At 46.1% G+C, this 27,364-nt stretch overlaps 1 protein-coding gene across 5 annotated transcripts in view; it reads left to right on the forward strand.

Moving 5' to 3' along the window:
• MAPKAP1 (MAPK associated protein 1) overlaps positions 1–27,364 on the forward strand; it is a 106,799-nt gene that overhangs the window by 61,902 nt on the left and 17,533 nt on the right. For 4 of the 5 annotated variants that reach the window (XM_063353135.1, XM_063353136.1, XM_063353139.1 and 1 more), the window contains 2 exons: positions 16,515–16,622; positions 24,199–24,339. In XM_063353135.1, coding sequence (XP_063209205.1) covers positions 16,515–16,622; positions 24,199–24,339 — 249 coding nt within the window. The remainder of the gene's footprint in view (positions 1–16,514; positions 16,623–24,198; positions 24,340–27,364) is intronic. The other variant, XM_063353137.1, reaches the window with a different exon arrangement.

The following is a 27,364-nucleotide window of genomic DNA, read 5'->3' on the forward strand; positions in this document are numbered from 1 at the left end:
TTACTGAAATTGCCACGTAATACTGCCACATGGGTGAAGGGACTTCTCAGATCAGGTATTTATGTATTAAATTGGCAAATCATTAATTGAACTTTTTTATTAGAACTATCATCCCCTCTACAAAACTTCCCTTATTCCCAATTGCTTCCAGTACCCGAAGCTGTGATTCATCAGTCAGCAGACTTTGGGGGCGCAGGGGTGTTTTGGGGGGTCTTGCCTGTTATCTTTAAACCAGGGAAGATTGTGGGTGCCGGCGCAGAGGGAGCCTCCTGCCCGCTGCCCTCTGCATCCCAAACGGCTCCGCAGCCCTGGCCCTGCGGGTGGCCATGGGGCTGGGGACAGGGGGGCACTCGGGGTGCCACCACGGGCGGCATGGAGGGACCGGGGCGGGCGTGGTAAAAGATTTTGTCACCGTTCTTCATCCACCACCAGGTTCTTCCTGTTTGGAGTGGATGCGCCCCTTGCTGTCCCTGGGAGATGCCCAGAGAAATGGAATTTAAGATCAGAGTGTTGGCGCGGTGCGGTCCCGCGCCCTCGCAGTGCAAGGCATTATTAAGCAGCGGCTTGGGATGTCAAAGTTCTGAATGAAAAATGAAGACGTAATTTAGGAAAAGCATTTCTTCTCATTCAGCAGTGCTTCCTTTTAAGTTGATTGCTCTGATTTTCAGAAAGTACTAACCAAAAATAGACTTAACATGTTTATTTAAAGCTTTGGTAACAGTTTGATAGAACTGAAATGCCTATGAACTTTTCCGCACATTTTCAATGTGCCTCCAGACCAGTCTTCACAGGACAAATGAATTTATTACATTTACAGCTTATGCTGTTCTCAAGTACTTGTATAAGAAATTGCTTTCTGACCGTTTTTCGCCACTGACTTACGTGACATTTTTCAAATTGGTCCTATGTCTGTAGGAAAATGCAAACCTTGGTTGGCTGTTTTGGGTAAGGAAGAAATTGAAGAATTTCTGTGTAGTCCGGAAGGGTCTGTTCCAGCATGACCAGGGCTAAAACACTGGGCCAGTTTTCTCTAATTATTTTATGCAGCCAGTAGCCTGCAGCTTACAAGTAGGTTTTACAAGAAGCTTTTGGGTTGCAAGTGCCTGAAAACCCCCACGCCGCGGTCACCTCTGTGAGCCGATGACCTTCTGAGCTTCTCTGGTTTTGACTTTTGTTTAAAAGTGCCATTAGGGCCCATGCAGCTGCCAGCCCCCCCCGCCCCCCGGGCATGGGGCTGACGGTGACACGCAAAGCTCCCCGTCATGTTCTGTTTCAGCACGTGCCCCGGCATTCGCATAGCTGTGGCGTGAACTACCTCCGTAAAAAATACCAAAGTGTTTATTTCAAAATCACTTTCGTTGAAAAGACTGAAGCTGAGTAAAGGCTTTTGCCTGCAGTTTAACTCCAAGCCGAAGATTATTTGCTGCAGGAAGATATAGGTCAGGAGAAGGAGAGAGAAGTGGGATACGACCTTTGTTTCATAGAAAGCGGGATGAAAAAAATGGAAGCAATATTGCGCCTGGCTCTATTTAGATGTGATGTCAGATAAAATTATTGCAAACTATTTGAACTGTTTCACATTCCTTAGTGTCAAAAGGCTTTTGCCTTAGATGTAGGAACTCTGACCATTTTTAAATAATCATTTTTGAATCAATCAACAGGAAACGCGGGTGGCAAAATAACTTGTGTGTGTGAGAGCCGAGGGAGCCGCAGCCCCCAAGTCATTGATAGAGGACACAGTTATTCTGTGGCGGTGCTTTGGGAGCCCGGGGACCCGTCCCACCGCAGGCAGCGCAGGGGGCAATGGGGGTTCTGTACCGTCTCGTGCCACGGCCCCAAATAAGCAACTGGAAGGAGGAGATGGGTCTGGCTGCAAGTTAGGGAAAAGCCTGTAACAACCAGTCAGTGCTGCATACTGGAGAAGATAAATCTGCAGAGGAAATTGTTGAGGCAGATGTTTAATTAGTTGGAGTCAGGCTGGATAAATCAGGATAGGAGCTGTCTGTGCAGATATGCTGGTGAGCCTTCCTTTCTCTGGGCTGGTTTCATTGTCTTCAAAAACTAACTGTTCTTTTTGCTTAGGAAAGAGGCAGCAAAACCAGTCACATAACCTCTCTGTTATTGTAATGGATTCCCTTGTGTACACTCATAAAATAGAAAATGTAATTGATGTTTTCCTATGGTAATGAAAAATAACTAAGAAGAATACTTTATCATCAATTTGTTTAACCTATTGCGTGCTCAGCAGCATGTATCGCACATGCATATTTTACGTGGGAGCTGGAAATAAAACACTCTTGGTTGCAGAATGAGCTCCCAGAGGAGACTGGTCCAACCCAGCGATGGACCACCTTGAGGGAGGCTCGGTGACATCTCTCATGCAAGAGAATTTTCTCCAAGTAGCCGAAATGGGAGAGAAGGGGAGAGAGGCTGGGGTGATGCCCTACCCACGGGGGGAGACGGGGTCCCTTCAGTGCTGCGGGGACCTTCCGTGCGCATCCCGCTGGCCGGGCAGCGCTGGGTGCTGGGACAAAGCCCTGTGCAGAACCCCGACATCCACAGGCAGTTTAAGGATGGCTTAGTGTAAACCTGCATGTCTAGATCTCTTTGGGAATGTTTTTGAACATCGTGAGCACTCCAGCAGCTGATGGTTTAAATATAAAACTGGTCTGCACTGTGGCAGATCTGCAGAAAGGGAAGTACATGCTTGAAATCACGAGCGTAAGAACTTCTCCTTCTTCCCGAATTTCTCAGTGAAAATGTCAGATGTGGTGCTGTCTGGATTTTGGACTGATATAATATGAACTCTTGAAAACCCTTTTTAGAAGGTGAGAATTTGGGTGTTTTAGTACTCGGTATAATTCAGTTCCCTAGAAATCAGTAAGAATCTTCTGACAAAGCTAGATGTTAGGCATGCTTTTAAAATCCCCCCCGCATGCGTTGCAGAGAAAGTTTTATAGGTCATACAGATCATGTTGCATAAATGTAAAATAGCATTTTCAACATAACTTGATTTACTGCTAAATGGTTTTCCTGCATAATCAGTCTGGTGTGTATTTCTGCTGGTCTTACTTTTACCAATACTTACGCGTTACCCAGTCAGCCTAGGAATTTAGGTTACGGTAGATGCACGTTTTAAAGCCTACTTTTTCGGAAGGCACTCAGTTGGACCAAGGAAAGCGCAGTTTTTCCAAGACAAAATCCGGAGACCCTTATGCTCAGATACTGCAGCACAGCTGAGACGGGGTCTGACAGCATCCCGCGATGTGCAGTCGGCAAGTAGATCTTACCAGGCTTTTTATACCTGCACTAGAGCCTGCATTCAATATTTTCTATAAAATATGTTTGCGTGGCTTACAATTTTAAGAACATAAGAAAAATGATGACTTCATTCTTGATACTTTGTGTATCTTGATGCCATGGTAATTCTCAAATTAAATATGTGCAGGAACTATATGTACACTTGAAAGTTATCTTCCTCGCCTTTGAGCGCTCTCATTCCTTTTGCTCTTCAACAAATATATTCTCTGGGATGGTGGTTGCCTTTTCCTCCAGAGCTTGACTGAATGGACTATAAATACTAATGCAAAGTAAATAAGAATGTGTGCAGAGGCTTTGTTTTCAAACAAATTAAGCATTGATGTCAGTATATAAAACCGAATGTTCTTGGAAGGAAATGAGAGACAAAACTAAACAATGTAAAACGCTGAAATGTTGGAATAGCGCTGCCTGTTTCTGGTCCATGTCAGCCTCTCTCCATTTGAGATTTCTGGTGAACAGAGAAGCCTTGTCTGATTAATCTTGTCTGATTGCAAGTAGAAATTCTTTGCAGGGTGAACATGCTACTGATTATTATTTAATAGCTGCTTCAAACTGCAAACATCCCTGAACCAGAAACGCTCGATCCTTTTAAGAACAAAATGCTATACAAGTTTAATTGTTGTAAACAATACCTTCTGCCAACATTTCACAGACATGACCTGTATTTTCCGTAGGTTAGAGCAAGAGTTATTAACTTAGTATTCTGTTCAGTTTGGAGAAAGACTAATACTTTTTCTATAAATGAAAACAGCTGCTTTACAATAACATTCAAGTCCCTAACAGCTGTCAGCTAGTGCTTTTTGCATTCTTTAAAATGTGTAAAGTGACCAAAAATAGTCTAAAATAATCTTACTGGTCTGGAGAAGTGTATTATCTCACTGCCACAGGAAGCTGAATAACAAGGAAAGAGAAAAAGTCAAGAAACAGGGATAGGACGTATAAATAAAAGTCTCCGTATCATATTTTAGTCCCTACAACAGAATCAAAGGAATTATAGCTGCAAAGGCCAGTTAAAATAATCGGCTCCATCACCAGGTAGCTCCGAGCTGAGGCAAGCAGCACAGCCTAGTACAAAACTGTGGTTTGTGGTCATTTATTATTCCTGTATTTCAGATTTGTTCACACAGAGCTGTTAAGTTATCCTTCAGAACTTTGGGAACAGAAGCTCAAAATAAACTACTGTTGCAAACATGAGGCTCGTCTTCCGCTCAGAAAGAAATTAGGGCAAAGAGATCTCAGTTTTGTTCAAAAACTCACTTTCTAACGTAGCAGTCTCAGCACCGCCTTGGATGTCAAGTGTCATGTCTTAAACATGCTTCTGAAACTGTTTATAAACACATTTTATTCAAAACTTACATGGAAGGTAAGCAAAAATCTGCAATACAAAGATACTATTTGTGTGAAAAAACGCTTATTGCCGAGCCCCTCCCAGGCCCAGGGGAAATCGCGCGGATGCGGTAAGGCTGGAGGTTTTCGTTTAAACCCATCCCGCAATTTTCCTGTTCCTGGAGAGCCTTGGCGGTCCTGTTGGTGAATACTTGGTCTTGGTGCCATGGTGCTGTGGTCAGTTTGTCTTGTTCCTGCCTGCCGCGGGTGCCAAGGCGAGCTGGCGTTCCCGAGGGGCCGGACGGCTCCGTGTCCACCGGCGGGATGCAGGGATGGCTGTGGGCAGGGAGCTGGGGTGAGGGACAGAACAGGAGCCGTTTCCAGCACACAGACGTGCTCCCTCCATGCACCGCTCGTCTTCGGTTGTGAGGGCAAATCTACTTCTGTGGGGTCCTCGGCGAATTTGGTGTCCGTGCGAGGGGTCTGTGTCCCACATGCAGAACGGCTCCCCCGAAACTACACCTTCGAAGACGGACGGTGCTTCCTATCACGTACGCATCTCCGCTTTAATGTCTGAATTATTGAAAATTAGGTCTTTAAAGAAATCTAACACTGTGACTTTTAAAAATATCCCTAATAGCCCCCAGAACAGAACATAACTCTTGTAAGTTCCTAAATAGATTAAACTCCCCGGATTCTTATGTGCTGGTTGCCTTGAGATGACTGTTGGCGTTAATGAAAAATTTTGTTGTTATTCTCCAGCAATAAATGTTTTTATTCCATTAGAAGATTAAGACCCTGGTGCTGGGAGTCCCGGAGGGGCCTTGCTGCCAGCCCATGCTCTCGGCGGGACCCTGCCTGTCACGGGGTGGGTGTCCCTGTCCCCCCGGCACCCTTCAGAGCAGGGTGGTGGCTCTCCTTTCTGAAGGGCTGGTTGCGTGTGGCTGGAGAAGACGAAGTATGGGGAAAAGTGCTAATTCTGAGCATCTTTAGGATGGTGCCTGCTCTCCCCGTTCACGGTGGGGGTTATTGGCGTGTTGGGAAAGGCAGGAGAGGAGGAACTGATGGGCTGTAGGTGTCAAGGGCAGGAAGGAACCATCACCCTCCCTCCCGACGCGGGCCGGCGTGCGGCACGGCTCCTGGCACCGCACCGGGGCTGGGCGCCTGGGAACCCAGAATCCCAGTCCCGCACTGCGGCATCTTGCCGGGGCTTGGCGTCCTCATCCACACCTTGTAGGTGGGGGAATGGGACAAAGAAAGGGCTGGAAGAGGGTGGATGGGTGCATTTTTATTGCACATATATATTATTTATATATATATAAAAAAGGAGAATTAGGAAGGTAAACTATGTAAAACCACAGCCCTGCGATTAAGCCATTTTTAAGAGATGACCCACAGTTAGAATAAACTGCCATCAAAGTTTGATACTGTCGTTGAATGATGGTGACTGAGGAGTTTAAATTTAAAAGTAAATATGTTAGAGTAGGCGATGCATATGTTTGCTCTGACTCTTAAAGAGATGGAAGCCCCAGCATCTGTGACAGTGAAAAGCCAATTAATTTGTATTACCATGTGTTTACATGCGGGCTTTTCTGCTTAATGGTAGTTTTGAGTTTCTTTGGCTTTCAGTGCTTTGTTTTGGATAATTATAGCATCCCTGCAGAGTCTTCTGCCCGCGGTTATGAATGGCTTTACCTGGAAATACTTCAGAAATCCTGATTTTCCTTGCATTAAGCTGTTTATATTAGAAGGATTTAATTTAACATCAATATTTGTAGATCCTTGGTCAAGACTCTCCTGCTTGCTGCCCCCCCAAAGAGTAGTAGTAGGGAAGGTGGGAGAGAGATGCGTACCCCCCGTTGTCCCTGCAGTGCCGGAGACGCTGTCCCGTCCCACGGCCGCTCCTCTGAGGGGCTTCTCTCCCCCCGCTCAGCACCCTCTGCCCCGCGCTCCCTGCGCTCTGCCGCCGGCACGGCAGATGCCGTGCCGTGAGGGCAAGGAGAAGGATCGCTCCCATGTTATTTTTGTGGCGTTTGCTGCGGCATTTGTCGGTGTTGTGCAGGGTGAGCCCCTCTGTGCCGGGGAGGGGTGGCAGAGGCTGCTTGGAATGATTTCCTGCTGCCTACAAACTCCATCCCTGCTTCGCGGCGGCAATAATTCATTTCAGCAAGCCCTCTCTGGCCGGGCTGCTGATGCTGAGCAGGCACCGGGATGACGGGCGCACGGGGATGCTGGCGTATGTGGAACAGCTCACCGGGAATAAAGTTTGTGAATAGTTTGTCAGAATCGAAATAGCTCGTTAGTCCAGTGCGTTTGGGCTGATGCGATTGTGAACATCAGCCCCAACGGCTGAGGAAAATTTTTCATGCCTGGCCCCTGAAATGAAAGTGAAATATTGAACTGAGTCTATTTTAGAGCTGTTGGTATTGAAATCATACATTTATTGGTTCTTCTGGATTGGTAATAAAGCTGTAATTTATGTGACATTTTAAATTCGACAGTTCAGTGTTTGGATGACAGAGACTTTTTTGTTTATTTTACCCGCTGTGATGGAAGTGGGTACTACTGTACCCCAGGGCCGTCTGCCTCCTGCCGGTGTTGGGTGACGCCCGAAATCCAGCGTCCGGGGGGGCTGCATTGCCCTTGCTGCAATGCCGTTACCCACCCGCCTGTAAGCAGGGGAAAGCACCCTTCTCACGCTGTCCCAAATAAACATCTGAGCGAGGACCGCAGGGTGTCTGCCGTCCTTTGGGCAGCAGCGTGTCCCTGCAGGAGCCCATCGCTGCTGGCCCTGACACCCTCTCTTAAATTTGTGATTTAAAAAAAAAAAAAAAAAAATCTGTATGTTGTATTTCTGCCATAGGTACGTTACAGATCAAACGTGATGATTTCTTTCTCCCTTCAGCCTGATTTAGAGCCATATATTGCTAATGTAAAAAGAATAAAAGTCTATACTGGCAATTAAACAAAGCACTTCTGGTAGTATTCTGCAAAGCCTGGTTTGATGCTAGTTATGCTGCATGTTTTCTATTTTTGTACAAAAAAGCAATACATAAATGAAGTGTTTTGTTTCTTTTTAAGGGGCTTTTGACTAAATTCTTTAATTTCACTGGCTGTCAAGGTAGTGTTAAGTAAAATGGGTTTGAACTGCTGTAGTTTTTGTGTACTGGACTAGATGTCAGAAACCTTTGCCATCACTGGAAATTCTGTCACTCTGGATTTACTATCTGTTTCCCACAGCTGAATTCTTAAGCAGTGTGATTTAACACCTTGGCTCTCCATCAGCCGGTCCTGGCATTTATTTGAATGCATTACACCACTGGTTTCCATAAACTATTTTACAATTGTTTCATATAAATGACTGTTTATTTCTACAAAAACCATCTGTATTTCTGTGGAGAGCAGCAGATAACTGTATGTAAAATTCAGTAATGTCACAACAGTGTAAGTTAAGAAAAAACAGATTGGACTGAAAAAAGAGTCTCATGCTTGTGCGTAATGTTAAAAGTTTGTTTTCGCTATTTAAATATCTTTATTTATTAACCAGTATTTGCATTTGTAATGATAAAATCTTTATTCCACTTCAGAGGTGTTGAGGGGCTTTGGGGATTTTTAACAGATAAACAGATTTAAGATGTCCTCATAGCAGTAGGATTTGAGATGTAAACATTCTGGCTTTACAGCTATTTCCTCTCAAACTGTTTACATATTTTCTGTTGTTTTATTGTCATTGCCAAGCACACAATGGAATCCTTGCCCCTTCTGTCATCTTCTAAGAAAAATTCTGCAGGAGGAGGCCTGAGGCCTCCCTCTGTTCCCAGTTTCTGTGCTCTCCGCAGTGTATCGATCCCTCTTCTCTTCATCCTCCTCGCCCCGCATCATCCCCTCGCCCCACGTCATCCCCTCGCCCAGGGCCAGTCCGGCACCGGGGGGGCTGCTATCCGCCCGTCCCCTCCCGAGGACGGTGCCGTGCCGCGGTTCGCCTGCTCCCAGCCAGCACCCAAGGAGCACCCACACTGCGCTATTTTAATTCTTCCATATGCTGCCCATGTGCTGGCAGAGGGAAAGCTGGAATCCAGTAGTCTTACACTTAGCGCGACTGATACTTTCTGACAGACTATTTGAAATGATAGAAATACATAAACCTCCTCTTTTTTATGACCTTGTAATAGCTGCAACATATTTCCAGCAAATATTTTCTATAGCAATAATAAAAAAGTGATAACAAAAAAATAAATATAAATATAGTTTAAACTCAGAAGAAATCACACTTTCAAAACCTAGGGTTGGAGCAGTGAAGCAATAAATCATGTATCCTTGTGAAAGGAGAAACTTGAAATAGGAAAGTACCGCAGACATCAACATTAAATGTTTATCAACTATTTTCTTTTGATTACTTTCCTGTCTTACTTCTGTACGTGGACGGAGCCTGAAACATAGCTCGTGTTCACTGTGCTTGTTTGCTGTCTGCCTGGCATCTGCTGCCTCTGCTGCTAGGCCGGGGCTGCCTGACTCTCCTTAAGTTTCTGATTTTTCATGGGGTATTTTGCAATCGCAGCCATACACGCAGGAGCACTCGAGGTCCTGCGTTTCCTCCCCGTCAGCGCGAGTTGATGTGACATGTCCTCCGTCACCGCGCCACGCTGTGCCTGCGCTGCTTGGGGCTGGCCGTGCTGAGACCTGGAGATCCTCCTAAACTGCTGAAGTTGTTCTGGGTAACGGGCCAGAATACCACGTCCTTGCCCACCGGGGACGCTCAGGCGGTCTCACGGCTCCTGGCCCAGCATCTGCTGGCTCCGTGGGGATGGGGCTTCCCCTGCTGTAAAACCCGGCGGGTTCCGCTGTTCTGCTGGGCGGCGGCGGGGTGCGTGCCCCTCTCTGCTGCGGGGCTCGGCGGGTCTTGCGTTCGGAGGCTGAGGATGTTCTCGCGCCAGAGCCTTTCTGTTGAGTTGTCTGAGGAGCTGTGCCGGGAGAGTAAGTTTTGAAACTACGAAACACCATGAGCAGACAGTGGTCACTGAGGTTCGGTAGAGGTCAGATACAAAGATTCTGTACCATTAAATACGATGTATAGTACATTGCTCGTATCTGCTGCTCTTTTGGGTGTGGATGGTGGCAAGTGTTTGTTGAAGGAGTTTAGGGAGAGACCAGTACACCTTGGCTTCCTTATCAGGCAAACCAGGAAACTGTAAAGTGAGGAAACTGTAGCAAAGAGCAGAACGAATAGATGACACATGGACAAACGCGATATACTGAGGAAAAAATGGGCATGGCTTTTGTAGAGCAGGTTGTGCCTCAGAAACTGGTGAAGCAGTCTTTGGGGGAGTCAGAGACCATCTGAATAAGGATGATGTGTTTCATATAGCATGCTTAGATTTCCAAAAAAGATTTGACAAAGGCTCATAAAGCAATTAAGCTGTCACAGGATGAGAAGGAGGATCCTCGCATGGATTAATAATTGATTAAAAGACAGGAAACAAAGAATAGGAATAATGGCCCTCCGTTATTAGTAACTAGGTTACTGGTGGAGTTCCAGTGGAACTGGTAGAACCGGCATTGTTCCGTTAATGTGGGGCATGGAAAAGGATGTGAATGCTGATGTGACAAAATGTGCTGTTGATACAAAAGAAGTAAGAATGGTGCAAATAAAAGCTGTCTGTGAAGCACTGCAGAGGTATCGCACAATGCTGAGTGACAGGACAATAAAATGAGAGAGGGAATTCAGTGTCAATGAGTGCAAAATAATATACATGGTGAAAAGCAACCGTAACTATATGTATACAATGATGGGCTCTAATTACCTTCCATCAGTCAAGAAAAGTATCCTGGAGTCGTCATGGGTAGTTCTCCGAACAGTTCGGCTCAGTGCTTAGGAGCAGTCAGAAAGACAAATTGAACATCAGGAGTTGGGAAAGGAGTAGGGAACAAACCAGAAAGCGTTGCTGTGCCAGCCCATAAATCACCATGTGCCCACATCTTAATTGTTTATATTTTATCTCAAAAAGGATAATACAGAAGTGAAAAGATACAGAAATGGATGAGTGTGAAACTGGATCAGATGTGTGAAATGAGGAGTGGAGGCTAAGGAGAGGAGATCTTTTCTAGTGTGGGAAAGACACGACTGGGTACAGGAGAAGTCTGTGAGGCGCATGTGGTCGAGACGGTCCATCGGGAGGGTTTTGTCACAGTTGTTCATAAGACAAGAACTGCCTGCCCCAGAAGCGGTGGGCAGGCAAAGGCAAAATAAAAAAAAAGGGGAGTTCTTTTTCTCACACAGTGCAATAAATTCTGGAGATCAATGTGATGGAAATCAGAAATTCAAAAGTGTTGTGAACAAATGCATGGACCGTAAAGGGAGCAGAAACAGCTGACAGTCAGCATCACTGGAACCGGGATTTTGTGAGAATTATAGGAGCTCTTGAGAGAGGGAAAGATAAGGGATAAATAGGACGCGGCAACGTGTTCTGTTGCAGAGAGTAACGCTGTAAAATACAGGTTCAGTTTTAAACAGTTTGGGGTTTTTTGTTTGTACTAGTCTGTTTAGGTTTGACAATTCCACAAACATTAAATATCAATGTAAGTCTTTCTATAATCCTTATTTTACCCTATTAACTAGTTTGGAGATGGAGATGGGGGTTGTTTGGGGTTTTGTGTAAAGCCTCATTCTCTTTTTAAGTGTTAGTGTTTGTTTATTGTGCAGATTCAACCCCTGACCGTGGTATTCTTCATTGCTATTGAAAGTTAATGGGGGAAAAATTGCATTCCAAACATTTGAACCTGTAGTAGCCATGGCTGAACTTAGTTGATCTCTGGTGATCGGTTCAATTTAGTTACGATTTTTAGCCATTAGGCTGGGGCTGAATGATGGTGATTTGGTTGAGGCCAAATGTCTGTAGAAAATTGGCTGTTTGATAAGAGCCCTGTTATCAGAGGGGGATACTTTCTCATTTACATTTAGATGAGTATTGATTATTTATTTACTCAGAGAAGTGAGATTCGTTCCCAATCTTATCTCTCTCGTCTCTGCTTGTCAGCAGAAAGAGAGATAGAGCTCCTGACATCAGCCCAAGATAACAGCACTTTGTAGTGAAGATAAAAGTTGGAATGGGCCTTTTTCTAGTCTTGACTGAAAGGATAAGTTTTAAAAATTAGAACTGATGGGTCATGCTTTCAAAACCCCCTTCTGAAGGCTTTGCAGCTTAAATGGCAACAGAATTGGTTTGTTGTTATGTGGATGGCCATTCGCCTTTTGTAAGAGAGCCCTTAATTTGATTATGCGGTGGGATTCTTCCTGGGGCACAATCGGTATGGCCACAGGGAAGCTGAGGTGTAGGATTGGGGTTGTTGCCTTGTTGGTTTGCAATTCCTGATAAACCTTCCTCTGTGTAAAGTGGTACCTCGAAATAACGAAGGGCAATGGGTATCTGTAGGCAGCAGCCATGGTGTGGGTGGTTAAATGGGGATTTTAGCAGAAGGGACGTGTGTTATGGAGGGTCAGCTCCGCCGGTGAGGGCTGCGAGCGCCCGCTCCAGGGGTGCAGAGCAGCTCGGTCCGTCCATCTGTCCGCGTTAGCCCCGTTCCTGCACAGCTGCTTGTCTCTCAGTGCGCCACAACAGGTCTAGAAGAGACAAATTGCTGTTGCTGGTGGTGTTTGCAGTGTGGGGGTTAGGCACTCGCACCTGCCTGCCGACGCTTTACCAGTAGCGTGGCCCAAGAATGGAGAATCCCTGGTGCCTCAGGCCACCAGCCCTGGCGGAAAAGGGCTCCAGCTCTCCCTACCTCCCCGGGGGCCTGGGGTGCCCCTGAAGCCCCCAACAAACCTCTGCTTGTTTGTGAACAAAAGAGTTTGCTTGACGGTCTTCCACCGTTTTGTGGCTCATTTCAGACCCCTGCCTTGGTTCCCTCGTTGCTCTCCGGACATGTGAACTCTCGTTTCTCCAGCCCTGCTCCCTTCAACCCAGCAGCAGTGTCTCTCTCTCTCTCCAACTCTCTCCAAGTATTTGTGGCAGAATGACAGAGCTAGAATAGGGGTGGGTGTTTGTTAGCTTTGTCTTCTGGGTATTTTGCCCTTGCGAGTTCCATGTTAACGTTCTCGCTCCGAGCCTGGTGGTGGGACGCGGCTCCGGTGGTGCGCGGGAGCCCCGGCTGCAGCCCCCTCCCGATGCCGCTGGGTGTGGGACGTGCTCGATCCGCCATCCCTGCCGTTGGCAGGGCAGGACCACTCTGGGCCAGGATTTTCAAGGTTCGTTTTACAGCTGTGGGGAGCATTTGCATCAGGTTACAGAAATCCATAAAATCCAGCTTTGGTATTACCACTTGAAATTTTGTTGAAATTCCCAGAGCAGTATTGGGTTAAGAGACCATTAAATTACCTAATATTTCTGCCACAATGACATCATTTGAACCTGTGAGAGAAGTCTGGTAGTAAAACCCCTCCACAGAATCAGCCTAACGTTTTTCATCGTTGTAAAGTAGAGGTTGAGTAAACGTGTACAGATATTTAAAATACATTATTGAAGAGTAGATACTGTCTAAATATCTATTTACGCTTTTTAATGAATTTCTTAGTATTGTCTGTTTTAAAGGAGTTATTCGTATGGAAGGTTGCCTGGGTGTCTGGTCTGTAGCTGTTTCGTTGCTTTATCAGCAGACAGTTAATGCAGTTTTAACACAAACTGGATAAACCCGATCACAGAATTCTCAAGTTGCTCCAGATAAAAATCATCCTTTGACACGGGCTTGGGGGTATTGAGGGTTGCAGTCGCCCCTGGCGCTCCGCAGGATGGCAGGGAGCTTCTTCAGCAGCGTGAGGATCGTTCCTGGGCTGGGGGATGCTCTTTTGAGTGGATCCAGCTGGTGGAATCGGATCCACACAGAGGGAACCACTGCTAAGCTCCTGCCTTTAACCTTGTCCCCTTGTCGTCGTGTGCTTACGATTCTCTGGTAATTCTAAGGCTTTGGTAGCATTGATGCCTGTCCTTTTGCCCTGTCCCACAGTCTCAGAAAGAGAGGGCGAGTCCATCTCCCTGTGCTGGAGGAGCTGCCTGGGGCTCAGCGCCAGTCCCTGCAGCAGCTCCCGCGCGGCACGGAGCGCATGAAAGAAAATCATATGAATAGAAATGATGTAGTGGGATAGGTGAAGGTACCATGCTTAAAAGTGTGCTTTATGGAATAGATGTGCTTGGCTCATTGCACGTGTGTTCTGGGTGCATCCACCCAAGTGGAGGGTGCAGATGGGGACGGGGCCGTCCCCGACCGCGCTCAGGAGCCTGCCCAGCCCGTCATGGTTGCAAGAGGGGCTAATCTCCCTCTTCTCTGCCCTGATTTTGAACATTTTGGGGTGGGAGTTGGAGAGAGGCAGTGAAGAAGAGCTGGGGAGCTGGGACGCCGTGGTGGGCACTGGGGTCGGCAGGTCCCGGTGTCAGCAGGTCCCGGTGATGGGGGGCCGAGGCTGCGGTGGGGCCAGAGGAACACTTGGAGTTACGGATTGGGAGCGGGTACCAGTAGCACCAAGACTCCGATGGGAACCCACAGTTCTGCTGGCTGTGTCATTGCTGGGGGTCGTTCAGCGCTTGGGTGGAGTTTGGGAACCTGTGGAAGGTACTTCTTACAAACGGACAACCCAAGCAGCTTTTGCTGTCACTGCTTCCGGTTTTTAAGCTCACACCGGTTTTTAAATACAAATTTATTTACTGCTTTGATATTTGTTTCAATTCAGTGTATTTTGCTTCTGCCTAGCAAGCCAGCCCTCTGTTCATTTAATTTATTTCAGATTTTTAATCACATTTCCAGTAGCTGGGAGAGGAGAAACGATGGTGCCGTATCTCTTGGCCTTTCTGCTGTTTGTTCTCGTGCGAGATGTCGCTGCTGTCTCTCCAGCTCTTCGCCCCGACGCGTGCGCGGGCACTGGTTGCACTGGGCAGGGAGGGGGCGGTTGGGTTCCCTCCCCGTGGCCGGCAAAGAGCCCGGCTCTGTGTCTGCTCGGAGCGTCGCTGGGAAAAAGCAGGCTCCGTTTTATGGAGAAATAACACTCCACTGGGGGAGCAGAAGGTGCTCGGGCCGTGCGGTGAGTGCTTCACATGGCTTCTGGGGAGACGAAATGAGAAGCCGTAATTGAAATTCTGCCGTAGTAAATTTAAAATTAATTGGCTAACAAATTCCATTTCTTAGGCATGCCATCTGAGGCTAAAGTACTTAATTTTTTTATATGTTTTAAATATTTCATCATATACTATCATAATTCAAAGTCAGGAAACATTCAGAAATATTTGAAGTACTGATAAAGAGGGAATAGATTTCATTATTTCAGTTCTAGTTATTTTGCTACATTAGGACCTGGCTAAAGGTGCTTTGCATCCCTTAAATTTTTTCAGGTATCTGTTTAGCGTTATTTTACCAGATTGCACAGAAATTACCCAGTTGAGGAGTTTGTGTGCTCTCGGGGGCGGGGGAGCGGGAGCGGAGCTGGGCCCTGCCCTGCCTGGGGCTGCAGTGGTGTGGCCCCCGCTGCCTCCCGCCTTCGGAAGGGGCTTTTCTCCTGCCCGGGGTCCCACCAGGAGTTTGGCTTCCCAGAGTCACCCCTCCCACCCCATCGCGTCCTCTCCCGCCTGCCCTTCTCGCAGGGGTTTCACCCAGAATTATATTAGTGTGTTCTTTTTTATTCCAGTTAAGGCATATAGTTTAAGCGTCCATTCAACTAAAAGTTTTCTTTTTAAAAAAAAAGTGGCCTAATTTTTGTAAAAACTATTTTTAAGTACATTTTCTGTAGTTAAAAAATGATTTTTTAAGTAGTACCATCATTCCTTTGGTGATTTGGTTTGAGAAGGAAGTTGGCACCTGAACCTTGAAGACCTACAGTTAAATGCAGTGTATATGAACATAATTCATTTGAAGCAACAGCGTCTGGACGTGCTTATGTTTGATGCAGTTCAATGTTAAGAGTGTTCAGATCTCTGGAAAAAGATAAAATCTGTCCCCTGGTGACCCTTCGTGCTGCTGGCAGCCGTTCAGCTGACGGGTGATGCTGGACCCGGGGCATTGGCTGGAGCCAGCAGTTGCCGATGGAGGGAAATCCTGACCCCGCGCTTCGCAAGTGCGGCCTTTTGAGAAATGCAGAGGTGGAAATAGCCAAATCCGGTGTCTTGGAGCTGATTTCCGCGACAAAACACAGTTTGTAAAAGAAGGGTCACTTTCCTTCTGCGATATTTCTCAGTGCTCTGTGCAGGCACCCCGGGGCGGTGGAAGCTGGGCTCTCCTCGGCCCCCTGCTCCAGCAAAGGCGAGCGTGTCCCAATATGTAGGATTTGGGTGTCCCAAGACACAGGATTTGACCCCGGCTGTGGTGGGGTGCGCCGGGGTGCGTGGGGTGGCTGGTGGGGCTGGGCCGGGGGGTGCTGCAGCCCCGGGCTTCCCCCCCACACCAGCAGCCGGGGCACCTTCAGTGTGTGGAGAGTCACAGGGAGGGCAGAGCAACGGGCAGCAAACAAGTGGTGCTTTTTCATGTCAGGAAAGATGCCCGGGTAATGTGACGTAGATACCCACCACGGTCTGAGTAGGTATTTCTCACAGCAGGAAACACCCCAGTCTTGCAGCCTGGGCAGGGTATTTAATTTCGGAATCATTCCGAAATGGTGGGCGGAAGTGTGTCGGCGGTGCTGTCAGGCAGCTGAAGGTGACCGGAGTATGTTTTTTCTTGCACACCATCCTCCACCTTTTTGTGATAGGGCCCTTCCCTTTGGCAAAGAGCTTCGAAACATAAACATCCACCTGCCTTACTTCCAGGGTACGAGTAATCTCATGTTAGTTGAACGTGATAAGCCATCACTTTGTTAGAAAACAGATGATTTTACAAGTTACTTTATGTTTCAGGTCCTCAGTATCGGCTGGAGAAGCAGAGTGAACCTAATGTCCCAGTAGATTTAGACTGTACCTTGGAGAGCCAGAGCACTTTGGAATTCTGCCTTGTCCGGGAGAACAGTATGTTTCCCCTTTTCACTTTTGCTCTTGTAAATTGCTTAAATCACATAAGTTATGTATTTTGGATACGAGCTGTACTGTCTGGGCAAGTACGTTTTGACGAGACTCTCTTTCCTGAGGCACTTCTCAGTTGTGCCAAAATAATATTCCAGAGGGAGATGATGGATTTCATACCTTCTAGTAAATAGTCTGCATCCTGTTTATCACTTCATGATTAATCTTTTTCTGTTAAACTCTGCTCTGTGAAGTTATGATCAACCCTGAAAAACACTGGAAATATGAAACTTTGTCTGTTGCAGGCATTGCGTAGTGAATAAGGTGGTTGGTCTGCAGTATATTTCGCCATGTCAATGTGGCTGTTAGAGACACTGATTTTTTTCTACTAGAATTTAAAGAAATGAACCATGCAGATATAACTAGAGCACTGTGATGATTTTTAAAGTGCTAGACAAAGAATCTCTCCAGCTATGCTCAAATATTTTTATTCTGTCACTGTTTTAATGGTCCTGATATTATTTCCTGATTTATTTCTTTGCAAGGAATTTTGTGAAACTTTTAAAAAAAGACATTTAACATTGATTTGTGTTTGTCCTCCATAACATTTTGGTCTGTCCTTCATTCTTTCCAACAGCCATGCTCTCAGTTTGGGGTGGTTTTTGTTTTCATTCCATTTTAATCCAGCTGTAAAAGTGTTGACTGTACTAACGAGGAATCCAGCATTCATTCTGTCAGCCAAGACCGTGCTCGGAGTTTGCTGCAAACAATCGCAGTGAGCTCCTGTTTCAAGTAGTAGAAGAGTTTTTTCTTTCTTTACAAAGGTTAGACCTTTCCAATTTATGCTTTTAAGCTATAGCATTTCATATTTTATCCTAGAGTGACAGCAGAGCAGCCCCCAAGTACCTCCTAATTCCAGGGGGGAGTAGTAGGCTACTCCAGTCGCAGGCGCGGAGAGGGGGGACGCAGCTGCCCGGAGCTCTCTGGTGGCACCTCAGCGCTGGAGCTGAGATGAAGCCCTGGCAGTTTTGGCTGCCATTCTCTGTGGAGCGGGACTTGCTCCCAAAATATTCTTGATGCTCCTCGTTCATTTCTTCATAAAATGGTTCAAAGAAGCTGTAGGAGAGGAAGCGGCAGAAGGCAGCAGGGTGCTGTGCGTGAGGAAGTGCAGCAGTTTCAACCTCGCTAATCGAGTTGCACTCTTCCACAAGCCAGAATTCCCCGACGTCTGCATCCTGGCTATTATTTTTGTATTGATTTTTAATCTATGAAAAGATGCATACTAGTCATACTTCCATAGGTTTTGCATGTTTTGATCAAAAATAACATTTTTCAATCCAGGCTCTGTAATTAAAAGTATATCGTATGTACTGCACTTTTAATGTATTTCCATCATCTGCGGAGGAGTCCGTGCTGTGGCTTGTAGCTCTATCTGCTGATGCTCTTAGCTCTCAGGAGTGACTAGGTTCAGGTTGCACCATTACTTTAATAGTAAATCTGTCCTAAGTTTGTAAGTGATTTAGCAGGAGGCATTCGATCTACTCCGCATCAGTAGCCAACGCTCCAGGAGAGCCTCAGAGGCCTCGTCTCCAAATAAACGTCAGTCGTAATGTTGAGGGAACACTTTTCCCTGTCCCTGAAGTCCTTGAGCAGTGACTGCTCCTCTCCCCTCCTCGGCGAGGGGACCCAAATCCCGCAGCTCTGCAGAACGGGATGGGGAAAGGTGTAGGGCGGATCCCTGCGGCCCTGAGCCAAAAGTACCCTCAGTTTGTGAGCAGTCCCGGCCCTCGTGAAGCAAATGGAGGGTGCCCATCCAAGGGCATGACCTGGAGCCCGACTAGGATGGTGGTTTCCCCGTAACCTCTGGGCTGGACCCTGAGGGCTCCCGGTGCTGCTGCGATGGCATCACACTGGTAGGTGGTGGCTGTTTGTCCTCTTTATGGATCTTGCGTGTGTCACCCAGAACGGGGAAAAGTGAAGGCAAAACCAGCACTTTGACTTGTAGAGTTCAAGAGCAAGTCCCTGTTCCGATTTGTTCAAGGCTGACAGTAATCTAGGCAAATTAAGAAATGGTTACGTGAATTCTGTCGCTTTTCTGACGTGCTGTTACTGAATGTTTTCTGAATTCCTGCCAAACTCAAATGAAGAATGCAGGAGGAATCTTCCTCTTATAGTTTCTCCCCCAAAATGTGGGTGAATTTAAAGTGATCTTCCAGCGTCCCTGCTCGGGGATATATGTGAAACACCCACGCAGTGAACTCTCTACGCACATAGATGTTCAAGGACAATACAGTATATAAAATCAGTCATAATTCATGCGTTGTACATAGCCTGGTTCCCCCAATACACACGAAGAAATTGGATTTTGTAGTGCTTGAGGAACTATCTTTTGGCATGGCATTAGAATAGAAATATTGACAGTTTTGCACGGTTAATAAAATAATAGCTTGAAAATCCTAACATCAAAATGCAATATTTATTTTGTGCATTTTGGTTTTATGTAAAATATTTTTGGCTTGGACATGCCAGTCAGGAAAAACTCTGCTATAACAGCTATTATTTTTAAATGTGCTCTTCATAGTCTCATATTCATTTACAAATATATATATGTATGATGCCAAACATCTGCTAGTAAAATAGCTGCCAGTTTCCTTTGGGCACATAGAAAGTTTATATTTCAGGGTATTAAATGAAACAGAAAACTTTCCATTATTAAGAAATGCTTACAGAGAAGGCCCGTATCTATCCAACATTTACTAATAGCATTCAGACTAATAAACTGTTTCCAGTGTGCAGAACTTTCTAACTTGCACTAAGATTTATCTTTAAACTAAAAGCCTGCACTTTGTAATGTGAAATGCTTTTATGTGTAGTAGCAAACTATTCATGGCTAATTTAGTTTTATTCTTACCGTCTTACTTCTGGAAAGTTCCTCTTTCTCATTTTATCATTAGATAGTAATTAGTATTCAAGGGAAATTGGTCTTAATATATTAAAATTGGTTTAATGCCTTTAGACCTGTACCAAAGCCAATGTCTTATTGGAAAATGTAATTGGGGACTCTGTGTATGTAATTAATTGTATTACAATTAAGAACTTTCATTAAGCAATATACTAGTACATTAAAGTAATAAGGGACATTTTTGCAATGCAGTTAACTTTACATTTTGTTGTTTTATCGAGGAAATACAGGTTCTCTTGCTCTTGAATAGGCTACACACGGCACTTCAATATTCTGATATTACTAATGTGTCATTTTTGTATGTCCTCTAGTGCTTCCAGGAATCTCTTTTGGATAAGGCTCCTTGTTTTAGCTTCTAACTTATTTTCAAACTCGTGCTTCTGGTGCCTGTTTTTTCATTACTGTTGCTCTCTTTTGAAAATCAGGATTTTCTGTGGGGAGATTGGGCCGAGTTACAAATGTAGCTCTGTATTACAGCGTAGTTCAAGTACTTGAACAAAAATACTGCCTTTATACTGAACCTGGTTTAAAAAAATGAAACAAAACAAAGGAAAAAAAAACAAAAAGAGAATAAAGATCCTCAACTGTTGTTTCCAGAGTGGGAAATATGTCAATTTTCTGGATGACCATCAAATGTAGAGACGGCAAACCGGTGCCGTGACTGATTCTGCAACACCCTAATGCTTCACCACAGGGGCCCTCTTAAAGAGTAGAGGTTTGTAGCCCTTGATGCCATTTTTGCTTTTTATTCAGCTTCTGTGGGCAGAGAACACCACTCCATTGGGGTTCTTTTAAGTAGGAGGCTGTGTTTTAATGTTCTGTCTGGTTTTGCAGCGCAAGCCCCTGAGCAGAGAGGAGGGCGTCCCGCGGGGCGAGGAGCTGCCTCCCCCCAGCTCTGCTCCACGCTTCGGCCACCTTCCTGTCCTGGGCCTTGCGCATCCCACGCCTGACTCCAGCTTTTTTCACTTTTTCTTTCACAAAATAAACCGTACTTAGGTAGACTGTAAGGGAAAAATACAGAGGTCATTGCGAACTGAGTTTATGAGGAGGAGTTTTTTTCTGGCAGAGGAATCCGTTCCCCCCAGCGCGGAGCAGTCTCTGCCAGCAGAACCCATGGCTGGGTCGGCTCCTGGGCTGAATAATAGACCTGGAGCATCCACTTTACTTGATTGTCTTCCCAAGCAGAAGCTTTTACATTCAAAAACCACACTGTGATCTCCATTACAAATACCCTGACAGGCCCGTAAATATTTGACAGGTTTATTCACAGCTGCTTGCATGTGGAAAATATTTTTATGATTTTTCCCCCAATCAGCTGGTGGAGATGGCTCTTCCCTCCGCCGCTGAGCGCCGGCGTCTCGCCGGCATCCTCGCAGAGCTGCGGGGCGAGAGCAATATGCCAAGTTCTGCAGTCAGGTTTTTCCCTGCAGGGCATTTCTCTCTGTTGTTACTGATATTACTGCTATTATCCCCCGCGCCCTCGGGGGCCCGCGTGTCTTGCCATCTTCAGACAGATGATCTGTTTTGATGGTGGAGTTCCTGGCTGCTCTCCCAAGAGCAGCAACTGTAGAAATTCTGTAAACCTGAATCCATTCACAAAGCTCCATAAAACAAAGTCGGCAGAGGTACCAGTACACGGCGGGTCTGACAGGCATCCAGAGCTCGGTCCCGCTGTTGGGCCGCTCTGGCTGTGGCAGTTAAAGCTCCTGCAGCTCAGACACCCGCAGGGTGCTCACGTTTTTAGTTACGGGGACAGTTTTCTCCCCTGGCAGGCTGCTCATTTTCTTTTTAGTACTTTTAATTTGGGTGTGTGAAATCTGAGAAGACTCGGCTTCATAGTAGATAGCCATGTGAAGCCACCGCGCCACGTCCCCGCTCTGTGGGTACCTGAGTGCAGAGGGGGCAGCCGGGTGGCTCGAGGGCAGGCGGGGACCGCGGGGACACAACAGTGGCAGCACCACAGGGCATCGCCCCAGTCTGGATCCTGTGAAGTGTTTTAAGAACATGTTGCAGGAGGTGCGGGGACGTGGTTAACGTGTTATTTCTGAATTTTCTATCGCTACCAATGCGGTTTGCCTGTTGGTGCTAACACTTCTAACATATAACACTGTGCTCAAAGCCCCGCTGTACGGCAGTCTCGTCACCCACTGTTAAAGCGCAGCGGGTGCAGGGAAGAGGTGGCACCAAGCACACCCTGCACCCCACCACGCCTTCATTAGGGACAGCACTAACGACCTCTGTGCAGACCAGGGTTCCTCTCCCACCGGGGCCAGCAGTGACCCCGCTGCCCTGCCTGGCTTCAGGCCAAGTCACTGTCTCGGAGCCACCCCGGGTCATCCCCTGACGCGCCGTGTCCCTGCCTGTCCCCAGCCCCTCACTCCCCCGTGGGCCAGGGGACACCCAGGTGCAGACGCTGTGACCCCATGGCGTGGGGACAGGGACAGCCGTGGGGCTGGGAGCCGCCACCAGGACTGGACGAGGGTTTCACTGGTTTCCGTGGGTGGAAGTGGGTCCCGCTTTGCTTTGGGCCGCAGGGTGGCTGTGCCATTGCCACCCTCCTGCCTTGCTCTCAGGCACCACCATGCCACGGTGCTTCAAGATGCTTTTAAGTGCACCAAAAAGTTTGACATATCTCAGTGTATCTTTGAAGTACTGCAGCATGAGGGTTTGACATTGTACATTATGATAATCCATAGTATAGAGACATTAACACAGGGGTCTTTGACAAAATACATTGTAATGTCTCTGAAGGAGCCATTACAATTTATCTTGTCATTCTGGAGCATAGAGTGGTTGCAGTGTTAAGATGGCTCTGCATAAATTCACATGTAGACTGTTTCATTTGATTTTTGGAATTCTTTCAAGTCGAATGGCACAGCCCCATTTGTAGGTTAACCCTTCGCTGTCCCCCTTCCCCAGAGGTGGGTCCCTGCTCGGGGGCTGCGGGGCGAGCGGTGAGAAGTGGGTATCCCGCGCATCCCGCCTATCCCACCCATCCCGCGCATCCTGCCCATCCCGCGCCCGCTCTCCAGTGGGCAGGGCAAAACGCTGATGGGACTAACCCCCGTGAAATGTGAATCTCCAGCTTTATGCTCTCAACATGCATTTTGACTCATTTGACAGCAAATGCTAACCTTACTCTGATGCAGACATCAAAGATATTTATCATAAGCAGCGACATTTGTCGCTGGATTAACAGATAGGATAGGGAACGCTTTCAGCCAGCAGGAACGTCTCTCTGTGCTCAGGTGGGTTTTTCTTCTCCCCTACATTTGTCCTGCTTATGGCCACCGCCCCGACAGTTCCCCGTGATGAAGCCGATGGGCTGCACTTCTGCAACTCTTAAATTGCCCTGTTAAAGGGAGCCAGCTTCTGCCTCGGTACTGTGTGCCCCAGACCAGTGCCAGGGTTTTCCTCCCCTGGGAGCCGTGGTCTTTCCTGGCAAACCCTCCCCTTGTCGGCAAGGCCAAAATGGAACCTGCCGTGGCTTCTCCGCGAGCCGAGGTTCCCGATGGGACGGGAATGTCCCTCCCCAGGGAGAAGGGTCAGTGCGAGACGCATTTGCATTGAGACTGCTCTAAATGCGCAAGTCTCGAACAAAATTAATACAAAAGCCCCGACAAGTTCTTCGCCTGCTTTGCTGGATCTTTAAGACCTGTACTAAAATTCCATCATCTCATCTTCCCATTATTAAAATTTCAGCAAAATATAAAGTTTTCATTAATCTCCTGCAGCAAATGTAGTACTCTGAACTGGGAGTTGATTCAGCTTTTAGGACTACATTAGCTGGGGTATTAAACAAAACGTGTCATTCTTCAGTATCCTCTGTAAGAAGCTAAATCAGTTTTCAAACATATTTATACCACTTTATCTAACAGCATCTGAATGATCATTTAGAGCTGAGATGCTTTATTAGCAGCTGGCATAGAAATTACTCTGCGCAAAATTATATATCGCATTATAGTAATGTTTAAATTGGTGTTAATCCAACGTCATAAAATGTAAAAAATCTTTAAAGTGCATTATATTTTTTCAGTAATTGGCATTTTGGCTTAATGAGATGTTACCTTTTATAAAGCCAGTACCTGCAGTGGTAATGAGAATACTAATCAGTAAATAAAGCGCAGCTTCGTTACCGCGGGGCTAAGATCAGAGTGCCCGAGGTGCTGCAACAAGATGCCGGTGTCGCGTGGGGGCATGCTGGAACGCGGGAGAACGGTGCTAGTGCGTACCTTGGGGGTGGCACCAGAAAATCGTGCCCTGGCTGGGGACAGGCCCCTCCGCCAGGCTCCTTCCCGGTGTGACCAGCTGCGGGTGTCCAGGGGATCCCCCCGGGGGTCTGCGGTCCAGGGGCATCTCGTGTCACCTGAGAATCTGCTGTTGGGATGCTGCACTGCGCTTCATGCGGGACACAAATGTGCGGTAATGTCCTTAATGAAGTAGTGAATTGGTCTTTGGATGGGGGTGACAGTTTCCTCCTCCAGAGAGGTGGACTTGAGTGTTTTATTCTTTCTTAAAAAGCCACCTGCAGCTGCGGACGTCACAGCCGCACTTACCCGCTAGCTGAGCCCTCTGCCGTATTCTAAACCTCTCGCTCATTGTTGTTGGCTTGTTTTGCAGGTTCAAGAGGAGAAGAGGTCTCGGAGGAGGACCCTCAGATCGATATAGCTACGGTTCAGGACATGCTCAGTAGCCACCACTACAAGTCCTTCAAAGTCAGCATGATCCATAGGCTTCGATTCACCACTGATGTTCAGTTAGGTAAATCAATCTGTGCTGTAATGCTTAGGAAAATGGAACAGTTCAAACCTTTGGCCATCTCTAATAGCTGACTGTCCGTCTCAGACGTTTTTAAAGCAGTCATTATCATGTTGGGCTCTTTTATCGTGGAGCACATCACTTGAAAGTGTTGCTAGCGTTTCAGCAGTTAGAAAAAATGGCTTTCAGTTGAAAATACTTCAGTATTTTTATTATCCGCAATCAGCTAGCACATGTTTCTTCTGAAAGAAGGCCATTATTTAATGACCCCATCTCTTTTTTTTTTAATCTAGGCTTCCTAATGGAAAGCTTCTTGCCAACTGTTTTGTTATTTTTAAATGAGACTGTGCAAAATTGGGTATGATTAGGTTTTTCCTTTTCTGAGACTGAAAGATTTTAACAAACAAGTGGAAACTTGAGGAGGAACGAAATAAAACTAGCATTCTTTAAAGGTTTTATATTGTCCTTATTAGCTTTCTGAATGCTTTTGAAAACCCGAAGGCCAAGGGATGACAGAATCTTGAATTATAAAAGCCCCATTACTGTTTTAAAATGATTGAATGGCTTTCTATCTTTGTGTTTAAATTGTGAAAATTTGATTAATGATGCATTGGTAGGTGACCTGTGACATTCCTGCAAATACCTTCCATAAAGAAATGATTCAGCAGTAAAATATTAAGTGCCATAATGTTTACAAAATACATTTATTCTGTAGAATTTGGTAGAATTGTTAAATTTACACTATAGCAGTTTCTGCATTATTGTCACTCCGTTCTTCCATCCTTAAGCCCGTATAAAAGTATATGTCTCTCAGATTTTTACGGAAGAGGCTCCCTTAGTTTATTTTGAGCTGTCTTGTTAGGGCAGGATTTATCTGCTGGTGCTGAAGCAGGCCAGCGCTGGGCATGAGCTCTGCTTTTGAGCAAACTGTCGGGGTGTGATAGTTTGCTTCCAGTGAAGTTTGACTCACTGTATCTGGAAAGTGTCAGAAACGAGAGCTTGAAAGGTCATGACAGATCACTAAAGATAAATGGTTAAGGGAGAATAGCTGTTAAATGAAACAAATGGCTTAACTTGCGTAGCACTGAAGGAGCTGACCCTGTCCGGTAGTGTAAGGACCGTAAAATTTCCCTTTTATAACAATATGTGAACTTGTATATTTTTGATGGCGGTACGCTGACAACGTGATTTTTATAATGTAATTACTTTTTAAAAATCAAAGAAAACCCCAGTGAGATATTCAAAGTTTGGGCAAATGTACAGCATCAAAACCCGAAAGTGAAAATAAATGTATGTTGCTGGGTTTTCTCATGAATTTTTAAAAGATATGAGAAGAGCGATGCTGGTAACATAAGCATTGAGGGGCTGTTTGGGTTAGTGCTGCTGAGTGTTAATGTGTTCATCTTCTGCAAGTGACAGACTGCTCCATACAGTCGGAAATGTAAAAAAAGATATATAATTTTTTTTCATTGCTCATCGGTCCCTGTGGTTCGTGAGCTATTTTGTGTCACTCTAACGATGGCCCGTTGCAAAGGCTTTTCTCTGTAGCATTTTTATGTCATCAGCTGTATGTGGTGCCCCAGCAAAGCGACGGTTTCCCAGCGGATGCTGAGAATCCAAAATGGGTCCATTGCTCCGTGTTGACTGGATCGATGATGTTGGGAACAGTGCAGGAGCGTGTCGGCTCAGGCCGGCCGAAATACGGGACGGTGGGTGCACTGAAAATATCCCTGTGGTTCTGGGGGCGAGTCCCAGCTCCCCGGCCTTCACGGGGGTGTTTAGGTGTGACGGCCCCCAGCCATGGTGGAGCAAACGCTCGGCACAGCTCATCCCACCCCCTGCCCTTGGCTCCGGCACCGTACGACATCCACGTGTCGCTGCTGTGGAGCAGAGTCTGGGCTGCCTTGCGTTGCACTCGCAGAGAACAGGTAGCCATAGTGCGAGCTGTGTTTGTCAGTTGTTGCGTACTGGTACTTTTTGAAGTGTTGTAGCTGTTTTGAGGCCTGATCATTTAATTTGAGGCAAGTTTCACCGAAAGTATAGGAGTGAGCTTGATCTTCTGTGCATTGTGCGGAGTTCTTCTTGAGAGGAAAAAGCAATACGTGAATGACCGTGGGAGGAACGACCACCTTTGCTGGTTTTATTACGGTGGAAAGCTTTAGCCGTAGCAGTTTAAGGTCTGGGGGTTTATGTTTTATCTCGTATTAAAGCGTAATGTACTTACTGTAGCACTCTCAACATTTTTACAAAGGTTCTATCATGTTGTGAAGGAATAAGACACATTTGCTTGTGTATCGCCTTAGCAAAACTAAAAGAAGCATATTGTCTTGGAAAATTACTGCTGGCAAGTGTTTCAGGAAAGGGGGGGCAGCTGCAGACCCCAACAAAGGAAAGAAGAACAGAACAGTGTTACTGCACTAACACATCGATGACATTTCTTTTGATAAAATTAGTGAATTAAAAAAATAGTAGAAGAAGCATTTTTACTTGGTTTTTGAGTATGACTAATTTGCGCTGCGATACAAAGACTGCAGCAGCCACGTACATAATCCTGTTTTGATTTTAGGTTTCAACACATACAGATTGTGAGAACAATAACACAAAAAAGACAACATCCTTTGTCAGTGTGCTCTTTGGATGTGTGTGAGCTTAAGCCAGCGACGTCGAGATACAGAAATAATGGATGAAGTATACAGCAACAATTTGCAGATAAAAATAATAGAAGTTAAAGTGTATTTTACATGATAAAAAAAAGATGAAAGAGGAGGAAGTCTGTTACATCTGAGATGGTTACAAAATCCATGCTTGGTGAAGTAGCCTCTGCTGAAAAGATTGATGCAATGGGGAGTGACCTTGGCTTGGAGCAGGAGCTGGTGATGTATGTATGAGCATCTCGCTGCTAAATGGACCCAGATTTGTAGCACTAATATACATGGAAGCCCAGAACCAAACTCAGGATGGCAATAAATCAACAGCCACTTTGGGTGTCATTTCTGGTTTATATTCCACTATTGTTCTATCACTTTAA

Source organism: Chroicocephalus ridibundus, chromosome 15 (assembly GCF_963924245.1).
Source record: "Chroicocephalus ridibundus chromosome 15, bChrRid1.1, whole genome shotgun sequence".
NCBI classification, from domain to species: Eukaryota; Metazoa; Chordata; class Aves; order Charadriiformes; family Laridae; genus Chroicocephalus; species Chroicocephalus ridibundus.